Genomic DNA, 20844 nt, shown 5'->3' with positions numbered 1-20844 from the left:
TTTTAAACTGAGCTGTACTGTTGTCATGCACTTAATATGTTAATTTTCTTATTAGGGAAGAGAAGAAGATCCACATGAAGGCAAAATGTAAGGATTTTTGTTTTGTTATTAAAAGCAATCATAACTGTTTGTAAACTTCAGCTATGAGATTTCCCAGCTTTTGGGAAGGTGAACCAAAGAGATTTATTTTTTCACCTCAAGACTTTTTTCTATACTAGCTGCTGAAGATGCACGGATAATTAAACATGAAAGATTCCTGTAATAGGTATGCCTATTGCTAAGGGGTTTTGCAGTGTTAAAATCTTAGACAAGACCCTGTATGATCACTTTCAGCCAAAATATGCACAATGGAATATTTCTTGAACATAGTATTTGCCTTAGAGGTAACCTTTTTTCAGATCTCCACAACTCTAAATGCTGGAGAGAGAGCAAAGTACCATTAGAAAAACAATAGTGTGATAGTTACAGTTTGTCTCTTTTAGCTTCGCATAATAACATTTAAGCTTTAAAGAGAAAGCCGGAGGACTAAGAAATTTGTTCTATTTGCTTAAATACTTCAAATTTTTTAAAGATTGAATACAATTTAGAATCAACAATGTATTGATAAGTCAAGCTGTTGATAGATTATTTTCAGTAGCAAAGATGAGTGGCAAAAGAAAGTTCCGAAAAATTTCTAGTGGCTTGATTATTTCATCTGTCCTCCATTTGCTTGCCATATTTGCACCTGCTGCTTTTTCTTTGTTGCCCAGTTTGTGGTCTCCAAGAGGCTGATGGCTGAAGGAGGCATTTCTTATCTTAATAGGAGAAAGAAAATCACTGGTGTATCTGTTTGCTTACTGTTTGCTAGTGTTCTGCTAGTCAATTTGGCAGTAGGGTTGCCTTCAAATGTAGGATTTTTTATTTATTTACTTGCAAAGTAGTTTGTAGCAGATGCTTGGAGCTTTGATACTGTCTATCCACAGTTATTTATGCCACTCAGAGGAATCCTGGGGAGACCAGTGATTCATTGGAACATTCCAGCAGCCAGAAATTATCCTCTAAAGGTAGTATTGCTAGAAAGTTAGAACTAGAGCTCTCTTCTGATAAAAAGGCCATATTTTTAGCTTTTCTTTAAAGGACAGAATAAGCTATTAAGTTGTAGCACGTCGAGGTGTTCTGCATAGTCCTAAGTATCAGGCTGAGACAGAACAAAGGCTGCTGAACTTTTTTAGGACGCTGCTCTGACAGGACTCTGGGAAGGTACAAGGTGTGAGATCAAAGCAGTTTGTATTCAGTAGTCTAACAAAGTTAGGTTTTACTTCCACAGCTTCTGGCAAAATTCAGTTTGACTTTTTGTGTACAGTGTTTAAGCTTTGGATTTCATGATTCAAGTAAACTGCTGTATGAGACTGACTTCAAATAATGCCTATCAAATTATCTACTATTTAAACAATTCATTTTCATCTCTAAACACAGTTGGATTTGAACGTCAACTTCAAGTGTTGGACATTTTTATTGAAATTAATTTGTTTATGTATCTGTTAATGTTAGATTTCTCATGCTGTTGGTAGAACAGAATCATTAAGTAGCATAATCATTGATTATCTCATCTATATGTATTAGGTCTTTTTAAATAAAGATCAATTCATAGGTGCCAGAGCCTTGGATGTCACCACAGCCAAAAAAGAGAGCTGGTAGTCTTGCTTTCTAATTTTTCTCTTCATCTTTGTTAAGATGGTTCCATGGGAAGATCTCCAAACAAGAGGCTTACAATTTGCTGATGACAGGTACTTGTAATTCTGATTGAAATATAGTGGTAGTGAAATGGCACAAAGTGATCCTATTTGTATTAAACTGTGGCAAAAATTCCTTTTATGTGTGAACATATAGGAGTGTCTTAGTCTGACCAGCCCCGTCGTTGTTACCTCAGTAGAATACTACGTTGGAAGAAAACTATTGTGGCTATGAGTATTGAGTATGTTCTCAAATACAGTTAATTTAATAATTTTTGATGAAATAATTCTTAAATTAATATCTGTAATAAATTATTTCACTTACCGATGTCTTCATCAAAATGCTGTGGAGAATATTTTTTTTATATACCTAAAGGAAAATATATGACAAAGTTTTTTAGCCCTTTCATAGAGCAAATATTTCTTTAAATGAAAACAGGAAGATTTCTGACCCATATTGTTAAATAGCATACTTTAAATATTAGAACAGAAATTGTTAATTTTTGAAAACATGTTGTCAAACTTTTTTTTGTATGCTCTTGTAAAGAGGTGGCAAAGATGTGGCTAGGTTGCCAGCTGCAGTTAAACCATTTTGCATTAATTTTGGCAGTTTAGTACTAGTTCATCTAGTTTGAGATCACCGTTGGAACTTACCTTAGAGACTTTGTATTTCTTCAAATGTGTGATTCTTGCTAATTTATGTGGAAATAGATTTGATAAGGACTCATACATAACACTAAGAACAGTAACACTATTATGATATCTTTTCAGTTGGTCAGGTGTGCAGTTTTCTTGTGAGGCCTTCAGATAATACACCTGGTGATTATTCACTTTATTTTCGGACCAGTGAAAATATTCAGCGTTTTAAAATATGTCCAACATCAAACAATCAGTTTATGATGGGAGGCAGATACTATAATAGGTAAGTTTTAATGGTAAAAGGAATTGTGCGTATTTTATACTTGTGTAAAGAATTTGTATAACTTGCTCCTGATAATTATTTACTGCTAAGATTTTAAGACTGTAGTTTTCTTAATAGTATACTAACCATTTTCCCTAACTTGCTTAGTAGTTACTTATAACTGAGCAAGTTCTTAAAGCTTGCAGAAGCCTAAGTGTAGCTTGTTTCTTTTGAAGTATTTGTCCTTCTTCTGCAAACCAGTTTCTTCACACTGTAAATTCTGGATTGTATGGATCATTTGGATCTATAAATTGTGGATCTGTAATTAAGAGAATACTGTGTTGTCTTGGAAGCTACTATTTGTATTCTTGTCTATTTGAAAATGGAAAACAAAAATGTTAATTTAATCTGAGACATTCAATAGGGTTTTCAAATAATAGAAATGGGTATTTACAAGAAAGGGGAAAAAATACCTTCATTGTTGGACAAAGTCATTAAATTGCGTTGTAATATGTGCATGATACTTGGGTCAGAAGTACAGATCACTTCATGAGCAAACTTGGGATGCATTTGTTTTGCCATTGGTAGAAAAATATAGTAATTTGTACAAAAAGAAAAAGAAATAACAAGAGATATGTTTCCCCTGTTGTGGGAGAAGCAATCAATACAGCTCCACCCTTGATAATCTTGTTTAGAGTTGTCGTAGAGGCAAGACTTCTCAGTAGTGAAAACTCATCTCCCTCTTTTAGTGGAGGCCGTTACCTGCCTCACAAAATCAGCACTTTTCCAGACTTGCTCACCTAGAACCAGGGCGTTCTTCATCCCAATAGAGAATTTCTCTCACTTCCAGCTTGGCTTCTGAGTGGGTAGAGATCCATCAGCTGGTGTGTCTGAGCAAATGTCGAGGTCTCCTAACTAAGAAGTTCAGTGGACTTTTTCATATGACTTCAAATGGACGATGGTGTGAGGCTAAACAATTGGATCCTTATGAACCTATGCATATCCCACACCCAGGCTGCTTGAATACCTTCTACATTAAACAGTCTGGCCTCCAGACATCCTCATTGAAAACCAAGCTAGCTGCAGTGTCAGCCTTTCATGAAGGTAAATGCTCTTTTGCCCATTCTCTAGTTACATGGCTTATTAGGTGGATGATAGGCTAGGAGCCCCCACCGTAGGTGATGTCAAACTAATTAGCAAATTAGTGGAACTCTTATTAGTCTCAAATGGTTTTGCAGCATTAAATAGTATACTTTCAGAAAGTTACTACTTTAAGTTATTACTTTAGATTACTTTAGAATACAGTGCTGGATTCACTTGAGGCGTGTATATAAATTACGTTTATCTGAAGAAGATTCTTTCTCTGGTGTTGAACAGAAAACAAGATTGTAAAGTTACGTAGCACTAAGTTATGACAAAATGCTTTTAGAATTTTTTTTAATATTTTGGTACCTAGTTTGCAGAGATCTTCCTCAGTGTGAAAGAGAATCTGCATAGCTTTAAAAGGCTTCATTTTGTTGCGTGTTTTGGAGAATTACTACTAGACTCCTAGGCTCACATTCAGTCCAACTGTATGTGCTGCAGGTTGGTAAACTCCCTGGAAGTTCAAACATGTAATGAAGTATGCAGTGCACGATAATAAGGCCGCAAAATGAAGATGCTAACTGCCCAAATTCTGTAATGTAAGATCTACTGCAGAGGGCAATAAATAAGGAGCAGGAAAGAGGGATTAACTTTGTGGGCTTCTTAATTCTTGTATTAGTTCATTTAATGGGGACACTGTAAGAAAGAAATCTTTAAATATGTGAAGACTAATGTGGTTTTGTTGTGTGGAATAATCGGAAGTGGCTGAAAAACAACAAACAGGGCATTGAGTCCAGAACAGAGATATACAAAGCATGAATTTATGCAAGATAGTGAAACTATTTATAAGCATGTCTTGGTGCAGAGAGTTCTGTCTTTGTGGCTTATCTAAAAATGTAGTGTTTGTCTTCAAGGTGAAAATCTCAGATTTAAGAAGTGCTGCTGCTTGTTTAAATGCATCTGTTTGACAGTTTCCATTAACTATAAACTTTTTTTATATTAAGCTGTTTCCATAAATGCTCTCAAGGTATCTCCTTTGAAATCTGATACTAATATTGGACTAGATATTTACAAAATCGTCCTTGGTAGTAGAGTATTTTTAATATTCTCTTACAGTTTTTGTGATTGTAATTGGGGTAAAAGATAAAATGAAGCAACCTGCTCTTTGTCTGCAGAGTATTGATTACAGTTATAGTCTCAATAAATTATAGACCAAGATTTTCCATACAAAAGAAGGAAGCTAAAGAATAGTAAGGAAACACAAAATGAAAGAAGTTTGTTTTATTTTTTGGATGTTTTGAATATCCAGATGTGAGACTGAAACCACGATAACCTGTATAAGCAACAGTATGTCTGCTTGTATTCCAGAAGAAGTTACTCCAGGTGATCATAGGGAAATAATTCCTGGGTACATCTCAGGAATCTCGTAGTCTGTGCTGCATAGGAAGACTTATTTTTTCCACCAGCCTGTTCCTTTTGCATGTGCTCCCACTACTCTGTATGTAAATTGCTTAAAATTTCTGTTGATGAGCATGACCGACAGGCTGTGTTTGCAGTCTGTCATACAGAGGTCTGCTTTCATTATTTCTTTCTCTTCTATCAGCTCTGCAGAACAGCCAACCTGTAGTCTTTTTAGCTGTCCACTTGAAGGTCCCAATATATAGCACCTATATTGCATATATATTGCAGGAATTATGTTGACTGTGTAACGAAGGAGTATTTTCCCATGGACTTTAGTAAAGCATTTAACCTTTGTGGATCTTTCTGTTTATTCCATGGATAACAAATTCCTCCATTAATCATCTTTCTACATTTTCATGGAAAAATTGGCAAAGCCATTTCTTGGTGGTTGTACCGAGTCTGGCTGGAGTGGAGTTAATTTTCTTTACAGCAGCCAGTATGGTCCCATGATTCAGATTTGTGGCTAAAACAGTGTTTGATAACACACCAGTGTTTTGGCTCACACCAGTGTTTTGGCTCTTGCTGAGCAGTGCTTGCACAGTGTTGAGGCTGTCTCTGTTTTCCAGAGAACCAAATTGACCAGCTCAGCAATAAAAACCGGAGGGGATGTTTTGTCTTCCAAGGTGGGTGTTGCTCAGACTGTCTAGGAATCAGTCTGCTTGTGAGAGGTGGTGAGTGATTGCTTTTGCATCCTTGGTGTCCTCCTCCCGCCCTTCACTTATTAAACTGTCTTTGTCTTGACCCACGAGTTTTGTCACATTTGGTTTTCCTGTTTTCTCTCCTGTCCTGAGGGCAGGGAATGAGCAAGCGCTGCAGGGTGTTTAGCTGCTGGCTGGGGTCACGCCTCCACAGGCCTTTTAATGTCCCCCTCTTCCTCCTCCTTTTCTTGAGCTTTAATTGCTAAGCGTGACATTATGTGGCAGGGAATATCCCTTTGGCTGGTTCAGGCCAGCTGTCCTGCTGTGTCTGCTCCCAGCTCCTTGCCCACCCCGTCCTACTTGCGGGGTGGGCGCAGGGGAGCAGAGTGGGAAAAAGGACAGCCTCAACACTGCAAGTATGGCTCGGCAACAGTCAGAACACTGGTGTGCTATCAACACAGCGTTTCAGTCACACATCTAAGCCGCAGCATTGCATGGGCTGCTATGAAGAAAATTAACTCCATCTCAGGCAGACCTTGTACTGTCATGATTTTAGTAACTGTGTCACGAGATCTCGGCCCGAAGATGTGCAATTACTGGTATATGGCTTTTACTATGAGGGTGATCAAACACTGGAACAAGATACCCAGAAAGGTATGGAGTCTCCATCCTTGGAGACGCTCAGGATGTGACTGAACAAGGGCCAGAGCAACCTGCCATCGTTAACCCTGCTTTGAACTGAGGGCTTGGGCTAGGTAGTCTCCAGAAGTGCCTTCTGTGCTCAACCATTCTGTGAATAACTTCTGTATGTGTTTCACAGTGTTTTTATGTAAGATAGCCTTTATTAATGTTTCAATTCCGATTTTAGAACATGTGGTAGGAAAAGCATACCAGGCCATTCCTCTGTTCTTTTCTTCTATCTGCCTTCATTCCAAAAGTCAACCTATGTAACAGGTAGCATTCAAAAAAAACTGTAAAATTAGGGGTTCTTCTTTTGTTTCTGGTGATTCTGTGTCAAAGGAGAAGATAAGAAACATTGGCCCAATAGTTTATAGAGTGAACAAGCTTTCAAGTTATCTTGAATTTGAGAAGCACAATTTGAAAACTTAGACGATTGGAAGAACTTTGTTTCAACTGGTAGATTAATCTGTATTGTGATGGGCTGAACAATATGGGTTTAACGTTAATTCTTTGTCTTTAACAGTGTATAGAACGCTGTTGCTTAGTTCTGATTTCTGGACTCTCTGTTATTTGAAATGTCAGCTGTTGGCATAACTCTCAATTCACTCTTTAAGTATTAAAAAAAGATACTGCTCATGATTGAGATATACTTTTAAAATCATCCAAGTAGCCAAGACCTTGGGAACCTAACAAGCCCTATGCTGAGCATTTTAAAATTTACTGAAGTAACTGTAATGTAGTACTGAGATCTATTTTTATTTCTGTATATCAAACCAAATTTAACTTTTTTTTTTTAAATCCATGTTTATTTGTACCTTCCTTGATGCATTTTGTGTAAGTAGGATTTTTGTTGCTGTCACGACATTGAAGAAGGCTATGATTCATTTTCCTGTCCCCTAGATAAGTTTTGTGGTCAGTCTGATTTCATGCTTGACGTTTTACATGTTAGATAACTCTGATCACTTGCAGATTCACATTCTGTGGTGTACTTGTCTGGAGATACCTGGTATCTTTGCGTTTGCAGTGTTCAGCTTGTTCAGGCATTTGAGCTGTTGTAGTGGTAAGGCAATATACAAGTGACCATCTGAATCGAGTTCACTTGCGGGAGGAGAGGGCTGCAGAGCCAAGCCCTTAGTCGCTCCATCAAGGCATAAAGTCCTAGTCTATATGGTACTGTAACTACAAAAGGAGTTTTCAAATACAACTGAGTTTATTCTTCAGTGCATTTTACGAAATTTGAAGAAATTAGGCACCTGCTCCTTATATTGAGGAACTCCTGCTGGCATTTTTAACCAAGGAAGGAGAGGAGGCATTGACAGTCAAGGTATTTGTGATTTGATGAGTGAGAAAAATTATATAATGCTGTTTTACTTATTACAAGATGTTGGCAGTAGCTATTCAACATGCAAAATATAATGACTGAGTCATTATTTGCTGTAGTGTGGCAAAGTTTAAATTTTTCACGCAGAAAATGGCATATGCAGATTGCATCTCAGTAAAAATTGAAATAAAGTATTTTACTTCAGTAATACTGAAAGAGAAATTCATATCATTCTACATACCTGAAAAACAAAAATATTTTGGGGAAGATTAATTATTTTATCAAGCGTGCACTAGTTCATAGCTTTAGAATGAGAGAGAGAAAAGTGAACAAAGATGTCTTGCTATAGCTTTATTTAAATGTTTTTGAGATTATTTTTGCAGTATCAGATGCTGTTCCTGTGTTGGACACAACTGTATCCAGTTGTAACAGGTCAAAGATTTCGTTGCTGTGTGCCTTGTTGATTATCTTTGCACACACAGCTAAGTATGCGTGAAGTGAGAAGACACACTCAGTATATTTTTGTTTTCTACTTAATTATTTAGTTCTTTTTTTACTTTGATATTTTGCATATGAATGATTAATTTCTACTGATGTTCATGTTGCTGTTCTTTATTACAGCGTAAATTTCAGTAACTGCAAAAATAAGTTAGAGCAACTCAAATGCCTTGAATTTCAGCTTGTATCTATCACTACTTCTCTCCTGAGCCTTCCAAACGCAATTGCAAACTGAATCTGGTGATCAGAATGAATGCTTCCCTGTAGAGGACTGCTACCGATTGAGTATTTAATTTAACAGGATAGCTCAGTGATTTCCAAGTATAATCTGTATAAGCTCTGCTACAAACCTTTTCTGTTTTCTATTCCGGTCCTCCTAGAAAGAAATTGCTCTGCACTCACGGTATCTCCCATTCCCCTTCCCTAGTTACTCTAGGACTTTGAAATTATTGCCGATGAAATAGCAATTTTCAGCCTGGTTGGAGAGCTGGTAATGCACATGTGCTACTTGAATGTGGAAAAAGCAGTGTCCTCATTTGCCATTTTAAGCTACTAATTAAAATACTTTGCAGAGTTTAGAATTAATACATTCTGAATACAGTTTTGTGAACTTTGTTGACTTCAGTATATTAGTAAATTCTCATTGCTACAAATGAGATTATGATGTTTAACACTTGATTTTATTAAAACTTTGTGAGAAGCTCTTCAGTGGTTGTATAGAAAAGCAAATTCTCAAACAGGAAAGACTAACCTGTTTAACGTTTCAATCCTCTCTTTCTTATTGGAACAGTATTGCTGACATCATTGAGCACTATAGAAAAGAACAGATTGTTGAAGGATATTACCTTAAAGATCCTGTTCCAATGCAGGTAAGATTTCATCTCTGAGCATTTGTTGTTGAAGACACAGACCTAATCATCATCACATCAATTTATGACCTGAATTACAGCAGAGATACCAATGGTAGTTAAACAGCATCATCTCCTATTTTAATGTTTTCAGCTTGTGTGTTTCTTTTGTTTTATCCTCAAATGCATTCACTTACCAAAGGTTGGCTTGTAGTCAGCATAAAATATGGTAAGCTCTGTCTGTCCTCTGAGGTGTTCATCCTCTGCTGTGTGCCCCTAGCTCCGGTCCCTGGCTCAACCATGCTGTGCCTTAGTCCCATGTTAGGGGGAACCAGGCTGCCCTCCTGTCCTCTGTGTCTGGGGTTTTTCTTCTGCCAGAGGAAACCTGTATGCACAGAAAAGCTGCAGGGATGATTGCAAGGCTTGTTCTGGAGCACTCTTGCCCCGTAGCAGAAGTTCATCCTAAGCCCACTAATAATAAGCACACCACATCATCTAGCTTTTCATAAGCTTATAGCTAGTTATAAAGTATACATGTATATTTTCTTCCCTCTCTGTTCCCAAACTTTTCTGCTTCAGTGGTTAGAAATTTGCCTTTAATTTCCTCCCTAAATAGAGCTACGGTCAATTCATACCCCTTTGTGAGATCTGTCATATTAATACAAGAACATTTCTTGAATTCTCCCTTAGTCAGCTCACTAAGCTAAGCATACCAAAGCTGATCCTGTCCCTTTGTAATGTTCTCGTAGTTGCCCTGCTGCCACTAATTTTGGTGCGAGCTCACCTTTCCTGAATGTGGTGGACCAGAACTGTTTAGAATACCATGTCATGGGTAATTCCCTTCCTCTCTGGAAAATACTTAACAGAAATATCCTAGAACGGGTGTCATTTTCTGTGGTGGGTTGACCCTGGCAAGCAGCTAAGGACCCACACCTTTGTTTGCTCACTCCTCTCTCCTGCAGGATGGGGGCAAACACAAAAAAACTCCTGGGTTGAGATAAAGACAGTTTAATAAGCAAAGGAAGGGGTGATGGGGGTGATGCAAAGACAATCACTCACCACCTTCCACGAGCAGACTGATGCCCAGCCGGTCTCTGAGCTGTGGTCATCCAGGAAGACAGCTCCCCCCCACACATACAGTTTTATTGCTGATCATGATGTTATATGGCAGGGAATATCCCTTTGAGCAGTTGGCGTCAGCTGTCCCGGCTGTGACCACTCCCAGCATCTTGCCCACCCAAGCCACCTCGCTGAGGAGCGGGGCAGTGTAGGAAATGGAGGTGGGAAATGGAGGTGGTCTTGAGGCCATGCCAGCACTGATCAGCAAGAGCCAAAACACTGGTGTGTTACCAACACTGTTTTAGTCACAAAACCAAAACACAGTACCATAGGGGCTGACAAAAGTTAACTCCATCCCTGCCAGACCCAGTACATTGTCGTAGCCATGTTATATCATAGCTCAGTCCTCCTGTGAATGACTCAGCTGTTGAAGTTTCTCATTTTCTGTTTTCTAGTGGTAAGTATCAACAGGTGTAACTTTTGTGTTGTACTAGTAGACTTACACCTTGTTATTCCTATCTTCCCTATACTGCTAATTGTGTTGTGTCATCAGTGCTTCCCAGTTGTTTGCTGCTGTTAACTCGTGCTCGGTAATGTGGTTGGGACAAAAAGCAAATACAAATCCTGAGACTGCTCCTTGAAAGGCTTCACTAGTAACTTTCCTCATGCTCCATCATTCCTCTTGAATCATGGCAGTAATTGTCTTCATTTTAGCTTTTTGCATATGCACTTCCAGTTCCTGTATTAATAATCTTCTCTGCATTGACTAATTTTCCATGTGAGACTACTTCAGATTCTTTTAACCTATTCAGATATATTTGTGACTTTCTTTGTTTAAAAATTTAGTGGTCAGTGGTGCAATTTATGTTCAGCTTTGTATTCTCTCCCTTCCACACACTACCATGCTCTGTGTTTTTGAGGGAGAAAAAAATCCCAAAGTCTTGCATACTTTGAGTCAGTCTGACTTCCTATGTCTAATATGAAATTTACTTAAAAATATTTGTTACAGATCTGTTGTTTTGTGCACTGTTCCTTGCATAGTTATGTTATGGAGATTATCTTGAGCTCATAAACATCTGGATGTTGCTTCCATTGTAGGTCCTGTAATTCCTGTTAGTATTACCAAAGTATTTTTCATCTTGCTTTTGTCATGTTGTTGAACATCATAATTCTTGTAAATATATGGGCAGTAAGAAAAGTAGAATATTTAGTATGAGCCAGTTCATATGTCGCTTTTCATCTCAATGCTATTCTCACTGCTTGACAGTCTTGCTTTTCATGTTTTCTTACGGCTAAATAACTTTTGCTGATCAGCTTACTCGGTAAGGTCAAACTTGGCTTGGCTTTTGGCCATTCTCATTTGTTACTGGTGTTACCAGATCGTACAGTTTTCTGTGTGAATTTATCCTTTTTCTGTTTCCTGTTTCTGCCGCCTTCTCTTGTGTTGAGTTCTACTCAATTAGGACATGCGAGTTCTAATGAGATTAATGAGGGACTGTGCAACTTTGAGTGAGTTGGTTTTCATTGTGATCTGCACCATTCTTGTTGGTTCAGAGTTTATCCATGATTACTCAGTCCCAAAAGCTTTGGTAGAAGACAGTCAGAAGCTAGATAAGTCTTTAAAGACTTGCATAAATTTAACAGAAATCACAGGGAAAGGGGCTGCTTTTTATTTAATACAAAAAAGACACAATGTTACTTTGTAGAAATTGGTCTGTATTGAAAACGTTTTTTTCTTCTATCATAATTCTGGAAATCTGGAAATAGTTATTACATTTCTAGCAAGGGTATTGTATGAAAAATTATATTGCTTTATTAAAATGCATGAGAACACAATGGTAGTGAGTTGGTAGCATTCAGTAAGATGATCCTGGTTGCAGCTTCATAGTATGCAATTTTTTAATGGTGATTTTTGAGCTTAAAATATGTTTTTCTTACATGTTTACCAGCACCAAGAACAAGTGCTTAATGATACAGTGGATGGGAAAGAAATCTACAATACAATTCGTCGGAAAACAAAGGACGCTTTTTATAAAAATATCGTCAAAAAAGGTTATCTTCTGAAAAAAAGTGAGTTATGTTTACTTATATGAAATTTTTTTCTAAAAAAAAAAAGCAAATATGGATCATAGAGTATCTCAAGTTGGAAGGGAGCCATAAGGATCATCGAGTCCAACTCCCTGCTCCTCACAGGACTACCTAAAACTAAACCGTGTGACTAAGAGCATTGTCCAGGTGCTCCTTGAACTCTGACAGGCTTGGTGCCATGACTGCTTCCCGGGGGAGCCTGTTCCAGTGACCGACCACCCTCCCAGCGAAGAACCTTTTCCTAATGTCCAATCTGAACTTGCCCTGACGCAGCTTCATTCCATTTCCTTGTGTCCTATCGCCGGTCACCAGAGAGAGGAGATCAGCACCTCCCCCTCCACTGCCCCCCGTGAGGAAGGTGTAGACTGTGATGAGGTCACTCCTCAGCAATGAGGTCACTCCTCAGCCTTCTCTTCTCCAAGCTGAACATGCATACTTAGTGAATTTAGTGCAGCAGTGGTACTAGAAAGGATGGAGTTGAAGTGGGCAAAAGGTTCTAGAAAGTCTGTGAAGAGCATGAAAGATCTCTTTCCTTAAATAGTACGTGAATAGAACAACATGATACAGAAAATAACATGGAGTGTGAAAATGTTGATTGGCAGTTGTTCTGAAAAAAATCAGAGCACAGCATAAAAACTAGGCATCCTTGTCAAAGGTAGCATTCAAACGCATTAAATGAAGTATATTTTCATAAAAAGTGTTTGTATTTAATGTGGAACTCATGAAATTCTAGCTGATACAGTAGGTTAGAGAGAGCTAGAATAGTATAAATCTGTACTTTTGTTGGAGAGCACAGCTGGTTTAATTTTGTTATGCCAAGTTAGGTCATATGTTTTAAACCTTAAATTTAAAACGTATATTCTGCTGTACAAGATACATTGTGATTTGTTTAGGGTTCTAACACTGACATAGCCAACATAACATATAATAAATATATTAAAAGCTGACTGCTTGACTCATCTCAGTGTAACCCTGAAGAATTGCCACTGAGCAAGTCTTTTGAAGTTCTGAGGAAGCTAGTCCCTTATCAAGTGTTATATTTCTACTTTTAAAAAAATCAACGTTAATGGAAGCAGAAAAACTATCAATAATAAAACTTCTGCAAATGACAGAGACCATAAGTAGAAGGATAAGTTACAGATAGTGATCTGGATAACAACCAAAAGTGAGAAAGAAGGTATGATTTTACATATAGCCAAATATAAAAGAGACATTGGAAAAAACAAACCACACCAAACTGTAGACCCTCTGAACAGAACAAGGAAAGTGTCTCTTCTTTTGAGAAGGCTGATTCTGAGCGAAGGTGCAGAGGGATGTCGTAGAGTGAGGAATCAAATAAGAATGAATTGAAAACCTTTAGCTAAAGGAGATAATGAGATACTTTAAATGTGCAAACCGGAGTACTGCATAGGTGGAGAGAGATGCAGATAGCTGCATATGGAACAAATTCAATGAAATCACTCTTCCATCTAGGAGACAGAGTGTAATAGGTGGATGTTAGATTTGTCTTTTCAAAATAGTGCTAGTACTTGTTTATTGAGGCCCATGGTGGATTTATGATGATCGAAGTATAAAATTAAGGCTGAAAGTTTTTTCTAAATGGTACTGTGACTTATGCATTAATTAGTTGCAGAAAGTTCCTAATCCATTGTAGTTCAGAGAATGTTTTTTCTGAAACAAGTAGAACCAGCCAAATTCTTAGATATGGTTGTGTTTAGGGCATGATTCTGATTTAAGTTTGCATATAACGTATTCCCATTTCTGTTCTTCAGCCATACTGTTTTAAGGTACTGTAATGCAATCTGTTAAACATTGGTCAGAATTTAGGAGTAACTTTCTGATGTCAGGAGTCTATTTCTTAATTAAAATTGTAATAAATGGGATCTACAGCTTCGTTATTTGCAAACTATGTAGATACAGTCTTAACACTGACAGGAACTCACTGTCCAGGCAGCTCATATGCACTTGCTGAAGCCTGTTGAAATCAGTGAAAATGTTTAGAGAACCTTTTGCAACTCTACCTGCATCTGTGAAGAGGGTCTAGTTTTAGCCACGTTGCATAAAATTGAGTATGTATACTGATATTATAACTTAAGTGTGATTACCTGTACATTGTTCTTCTGTTTGCAATTTGACAAAAACTTTACTGCCCTCTTTTGTTTTCTTTATTTACAAAATTTGCACTGTCTTTTAAACAGTATCGTAACTTTTTGCTTGACTCTTCTACAGGTAAAGGAAAGAGATGGAAAAACTTGTACTTTATATTAGAGGGAAATGATGCCCAGCTTATTTATTTTGAAAGTGAAAAACGAGCCACAAAACCCAAAGGACTAATAGACCTTAGCGTGTGTTCCGTCTATGGAGTACATGACAGTTTGTTTGGCAGGTAGGACACTGGCTTTTAATTCTGGTATGTACAGCAGGAGAGTTGACTGCTAGTTTGAGGCACGTACAAGACATGGGCAATATGTCGCTAGTGAACAAGTAGCCCTGGCTTGCATTGTGGCTCTTGGTTCATACCAAGAGTCTGTAGTTGGTGTGGACTGCAAGAGCATATGTAGACAGATGTAGCTGATGAATAGTAACTTGTTTAGCCATGGCAACTCGATTGCTAGCAACTGTACATAAACAACTTCTAGTTAGAAATTTTAGAATTTATTATTAAAGTTTTATTATGAAATAAGATGTGATGATGATTTGAGCTTTCTTGCATTGTCATTTTTGAATATTGAGTGCATTAATTGTTCCATGTTTCATTTTACAGACATTAGAGATTATGAACTGAGGGTTTTAAGCCTTTTGAACCAAAAGTTGACGAGATATCTTGTCAATTCCAAAAGATCTACATTCTTTTGATAGGTATTTGAAAGCTAACTTGCTTAGACGGGGTCTGTAAGTGCTTTTCTTTTTAAGAACAAGTACTTTTGTTAGATTAGACCAACTTAGTAGTAAACTAGTTCACGTAAGTCAACATCCGCAGAGATTGTTTTTGCACAATTACTATATTCAGAGATAATTTTCACATCAAATCTTATTTTCTGTAATATTTTGATTTTCAAAATATGCCAACTGCAAGGGATGTGATTATCGGCAGAGGTTGAGAATCAAAAGTCTTTCTGATATCATTGGTAATTAACAAGAAAGAGTTTATGTATTTGTTCATTGGTAGTTACAAAAAAACCTCCACCGTCCCGTATTACCATGTCTTATAGAACAAATAAGTACACTTACTCTTACAAGTGTCAGATAGAAATTCTGGTTATTCCACGGATCTTAATATTTATTAAAAAATGATACATAGTCAACTTCTAGTTATTTTTATGAAAAAGCATCAAAATAAATGCTTAAAATTAATGGCACTTCTTCAGCTGCAAAGACTGGTGCTTTTGTTTGATCTGGGTTTTTTGGGTTATTTTTAATCTTTCTAATAATTTTGAAAAAATCCATTAAACTAACGGAATGAAGAGCATAGATACAGATAAAGAGTACCAGAACAGTAATAAAAAAAATTACTGAAATGTTCTTTATGTAAGTTGGCAGTTACACAGCAAGCTTTGGTGTATATTGTAAACAAGGAACACTTTCGTTAACAGCGACTGTCTCTTAAACAGCTTCTAAGAAACACTGTGCTGTGGGTTAAAGTGTAGTTGGACAGTAAGTGGTACTAAACGTGGGTAGGAGGGAGATGCACGTTGCACTAGCTTAGGAAGGTGTTAGTGAGGAACTGTAGCTGAGACAAAGTTCCTCCTGCATTTTAAGTACCTGGTAAAAACTGCCTTTGCCCTTTTCTCAGCAGTACGGTGAAGTCTGTAGCTTTGCATGGTTCTTTGGTGGCAATGATTTAATTAGCCCCAGACATGGCTACTTCCTGCTCTCCCCCACCCTTCTGTGGCATGGCCGCAGAGTGCCGTGTCAGCGTTTCTCCAGGCAGAGAAACGGATGGGGGAACTGACGACTGAAACTCCTTTGCAGATGAAGTAGGATCCTTCATGTAACGCTGGTTTTGGGAGAGCTAAATTTCCTTGAGCACAGTGTGGAAGGTCATGAGTGAAGTGTGCACCTTAAATAGCTTGTAATTTAACAAAACAAAATATTTTTGATTGACTTTCTGGCAGATGAGTAGAGGTACACAAAATGGCAAAGACACTATAATTGCATTTAAGTTTGTAGAGGTTTGTGTCGCATACATTCAATGATTATTAGTATGTGATTCAATACACATTTTGTTGGTTGCAAGAGCTGTGGGACACATTCAGATAGGGGATTACTTATGTTAATATTGTTTCCTGAACCCCTGAAAGAACAAATCCTTAGTGTATGATTAATTGGTTGGGAACTAATGCTGAACCTGTGCTGCTTTTAAAGTCTCTAGGAATAGTCCTCGTTGACAAGTCTTTTCCATTACCAGATGCCTATTTTTTGCCTTGACTGTAAGTCAGCGTACATGCCTATTCGGTACAGACCATTCTAAAAGTTTCTCAATATTCTGAAACAAATGAGCTGTACTGAAGTGTGGTTTTCTTAAAATGACATAATACACTCAAACCAAAATGCAGTTTTGAAGGACCTGAGAAATTTTTTAGTAAGAGTTCTTCCTCTTTCTGTGTGTGATGATGCTACGTGTATACAAACAAAAATTGATGCAATGTTCAATGCTTCTTAGAGACAAACAGCAGAAATGTATTAGTTCAGTGTAAACTTTGTTTTGGCACAGATCGACAAGTGAAGGTGTCCATTAATATAACGAAGATTAATAAAACTTACATTTTTTGTTTTGTTTATTTTTAAGGCCAAACTGTTTTCAGATAGTAGTTCAGCACTTTAGTGAAGAGCATTACATCTTTTACTTTGCAGGCGAAACTCCAGAACAAGCACAGGTGAGAGCTTTTGTTGGTAAATATAATTTAAGAAGTAATTTTTTTGTCTTGTGGTGTTTAATGATACTGCCCTTCTGAAACAGGAAGCAAGTGTATCACAAATAGTTAGTGGCTATGCCTATATTAGCAGGTGTTTTAATGGAGTAGCGCTGGATCTGTAAGGGGAATGGTTGGTGCTGAGAATCTAGCACCTACATTACCTGCACTTGGGGGTTTTACTTTGGACAAGTTCCAGTCGGGTCCCATGGATTGAACTTCCATTATTTTCCATTGTATGTTTCTGGAGAACATTTTTTTTTTTTTTGACATAGTTCAATTCAGAAGAATAATTTACTCTCCAGGACTTTTCCATGTTATAAAGCAGAGCATGGTAAGTGGGAGTTTTCCTTCAAAGGCATATTCCTGATATGAACTAAAATGCTAATGCACGTATGCGTGCCCAGTGACAAAAGTATATTGAACAGCTGCCTTTTGCAGTTATTTGTCTGGTCCATAAATTGGTGGTTGTTCATAGTCTTGGGCCCTGATCGTGCACAAAAAGTAAGGTTTTCTGGTTTTAGTTGGTATCCTTTAGTTACTAGCTCTCTAGCGGTTATGTTTGCTGAATAAGAATTGTAGGATAGGAGCCTAATTCTCTGAAATTCACTCAGCAGCAGGAGAGCGTATCTGAGATGAGACAATGTCCTTATTTATTAAGTTTACAGCTCTGAAAGTCCACAGCTCTGAAATATACCTGTTGCATCAGAAGTTAAGCTTTGTATTTGATTTTATTTGAATGGAATTAAAGCTGTTTAGAGCACTCATAATAGACTTCTATTCACCAGAGCATGAAGGCTGTATAAATTTCATATTCTTCTTGTGCTGTATATAAAGGAAAGCACAAATTTTCCTGTTAAATTAATACAAATTTATGAAAGTCGCTGAGATGACATCAGAATGGTGTAGTGGCATTTGTCACACAATTCTTGATGTTCTTACTGTCTTTGAGAAGCAGTGTGCTGTATAGTAATTGAGAATATATACATTAATTTCCACACTCATTACTGGACATGCACTTTTGTCATATCTTCAATGTCTTTTGTGTTATAAAAATTAAAATAATTAAGAATGTGTAGAAGACAGAATATGGTGTCTTGTTCCCTGAACATTTGGTATAATCTGCTTTTGGTTTTGATCTGCTTAACAGGCTGTTCACTGCATTTATACAGAATACAGGTTGTTTTGTTGGTTTGGGGGTTTTTGGGTGGTTTTTTTTTTTTTTATAATATGGCTTTGGCTCAGGAAAGTTTATAGATACTTCTCTTCTGAGAAAGTTCAGCTTTCTTACTCTGTAACATTTCATAGAAGAATAGTTTTATTTGTCTATTAAGACTCTCTTATAATGAGGTAAATAAAAATCAAAGCAGTGCTATACTATGGACTGCATGTTGTCTTTATAGTTTGTACAAAACAAGTGTGAATGTAAAATGTAGCCTTACATGCTAGTGTCACTGTGCTTACTATGGCACATTGTTCATTCTCACTGCTGGAAGCTTTGGCAGTTAAGGGGAAAGGTTTTCCTGCTGTGAGTGAGTATAGAGGCATACTATGCATCCAGGAAATATTTCTGTTAGAGTATTTAGGAGGCATTTGTTTCTTCGATTGCTACTCCTTCTGCGAATAAGGAAACAAGCTACTGAAACTTCATGATGCATAGCTGAAAGCTTTTCCTTCTGTGGAAGGTTTTGAAAGCTGAAACTTGACTCGCAAACTGGTCTAGCTGAGAATAGCTGCAGTGCATGTTCCTGTATTTTTAAAATGTGGAAGATATTGTGAAGGGTAAGACTGAAACAGTGTTGTGGGTTTTTTAATGACATTTTTAAATTGTACTTTGAGAACAGATGGCAGATCTTTGAGATACAGACTTAAGAAGGCTGTTGGTCAGAACCTAAATTTTGTGCTTTGGAACAGCTATAGAGAATTCAGTGGTTGGGGGACAAAAACTAGAGAATGAGGCTATAACATATCTTCCACCCTCCAAAGGCCCCTCGCAAAGCTCCTCTTAGCAACTTTCTCACACTGGAGTGACTTTTTCAGAGGTAGCTTGGCGAGTTGGCAGTGCCTCTTAGCAGCTTATTTGTTTAAAAAAAGTACACACAAAGGTTCTAGCAGCTTATTTGTTTAAAAAAAGTACACACAAAGGTTCTAGCAGCTTATTTGTTTAAAAGAAGTACGCACAAAGGTTCTACAGTCAGTTTGGTGTTCGACAACCTGTTTATTCCCTTGACCAAAATGAAATCCATCCATTGACTCTGCTGTATACACTTGTGAGCAGACAAAGTGGGGAATGTTGGATATATGCTCTATCTTTCTCTGTTAATGTTTTTGTTTGAAGTATACACAGTATTATGACTGCCATACAGAAGTACTGGAGAGAAAAATCAGAACAGTTTGGCTTGTTAAGTGTAACTCTCTCAGAAGCAAACAAGTTTTGCTTCATTTTATATACCATTTGTAATTTCATGTAATATTACTAAACTGGAAAATTGGTAAAGGTCACACTGTATATCCATTAGTAATGCTTGATGTTTCTAAAAGAGAAAATGGTTCAGATTTGCAAATCCTTTATTAGGTTTTGCTCAGTAAAGATAAGAATTTTGCTTTAATATTCAAACTTGCATACTTTGGAATTACAGAAAACTTAAGTTTTGCCAAGCTTAAGGGAAAATGTCAGATACTGTTTTTAGATATGTCTGTTCCACTGCAAGAAGCTGTATCTGACTGTTTTATTACACTATTCTGCATCCTTCTCTCTTAGGACTGGATGAAAGCTCTGCAGATGTTTTGCAGTTTAAGAAAAACCAGTCCAGGAACATCAAATAAACGTCTACGTCAGGTGAAGCTGATACGGGGTTGGTGGTGCATGTGGAGGAGCGTTTTGTCTCCTCGTTGCAAAACAATACTGATAAATCTCAGAATTTTCCTTTCAACAGTAGTAAATCCTGCATGTGCTTACTTTCCTTTTTGGAGTTATGCAGTACCCTTGTGAAACCAACCAGAATGACTTACATTTTGTTATAATATCTACATACATAAAAAGCAAAATGGCTTTAGGCAATCTGCACGTGCTTTGCTAGGTATTATTGTCTGACTGCCTTTGAGTAAAAGTGTAAAGAAGTCAGCGTTTGTATCGTCTTAACTTTCTAAAATATACCACATATGGGAAACTTTAAAAATTTGACAGACTTATGTGACGTGTAAACAAAATACTCGTTTAACTAATATTATTCATTTTCAGTAACAAATACGTGCTGAACCATGCTTGTGGCTTAATTTCCCTTGGCCTCTTGAAAGTGCTGTGTTTGCCAGAATTTCCTCAGAGGTAGAGGACAGATAGTCATAAATGGCTAAGTCTGTAATGATTGGAGAGTAACAAGAAAATACTTCAAGAATCCCTGATATTTTTGAATGTTAGGAACGTTGAATGTAGTTGTTTTAACAGTCAGTGGAGAAAGGAATAAAATAGGATGTTTTTCAGGACACACAACTATTCTGTAGTTAACATTGAAGATGTTTGGATACTTCTCAATAAATGAACTAAATTAGGTGAATTCACAGATAAAGTGGCAGGTGAAATTGTGGGCTTCAAGCTGCAAAAGCAAAGCAAAAAGAGTGACAATCTGAAATAATTTTTACTT

The 20844-nt window shown here is 37.2% G+C and overlaps 1 protein-coding gene across 2 annotated transcripts in view; it reads left to right on the top strand.

Moving 5' to 3' along the window:
- Nucleotides 1–20844, top strand: part of RASA1 (RAS p21 protein activator 1) — a 66712-nt gene that overhangs the window by 26448 nt on the left and 19420 nt on the right. For both annotated transcript variants that reach the window (XM_050913182.1, XM_050913181.1), the window contains 8 exons: nucleotides 56–87; nucleotides 1714–1766; nucleotides 2484–2634; nucleotides 9086–9164; nucleotides 12152–12272; nucleotides 14520–14676; nucleotides 17080–17167; nucleotides 19965–20042. In XM_050913182.1, coding sequence (XP_050769139.1) covers nucleotides 56–87; nucleotides 1714–1766; nucleotides 2484–2634; nucleotides 9086–9164; nucleotides 12152–12272; nucleotides 14520–14676; nucleotides 17080–17167; nucleotides 19965–20042 — 759 coding nt within the window. The remainder of the gene's footprint in view (nucleotides 1–55; nucleotides 88–1713; nucleotides 1767–2483; nucleotides 2635–9085; nucleotides 9165–12151; nucleotides 12273–14519; nucleotides 14677–17079; nucleotides 17168–19964; nucleotides 20043–20844) is intronic.

This window comes from Gymnogyps californianus, chromosome Z (assembly GCF_018139145.2).
Source record: "Gymnogyps californianus isolate 813 chromosome Z, ASM1813914v2, whole genome shotgun sequence".
NCBI classification, from domain to species: Eukaryota; Metazoa; Chordata; class Aves; order Accipitriformes; family Cathartidae; genus Gymnogyps; species Gymnogyps californianus.
This window is presented reverse-complemented; position numbering and strand designations above follow the sequence as displayed.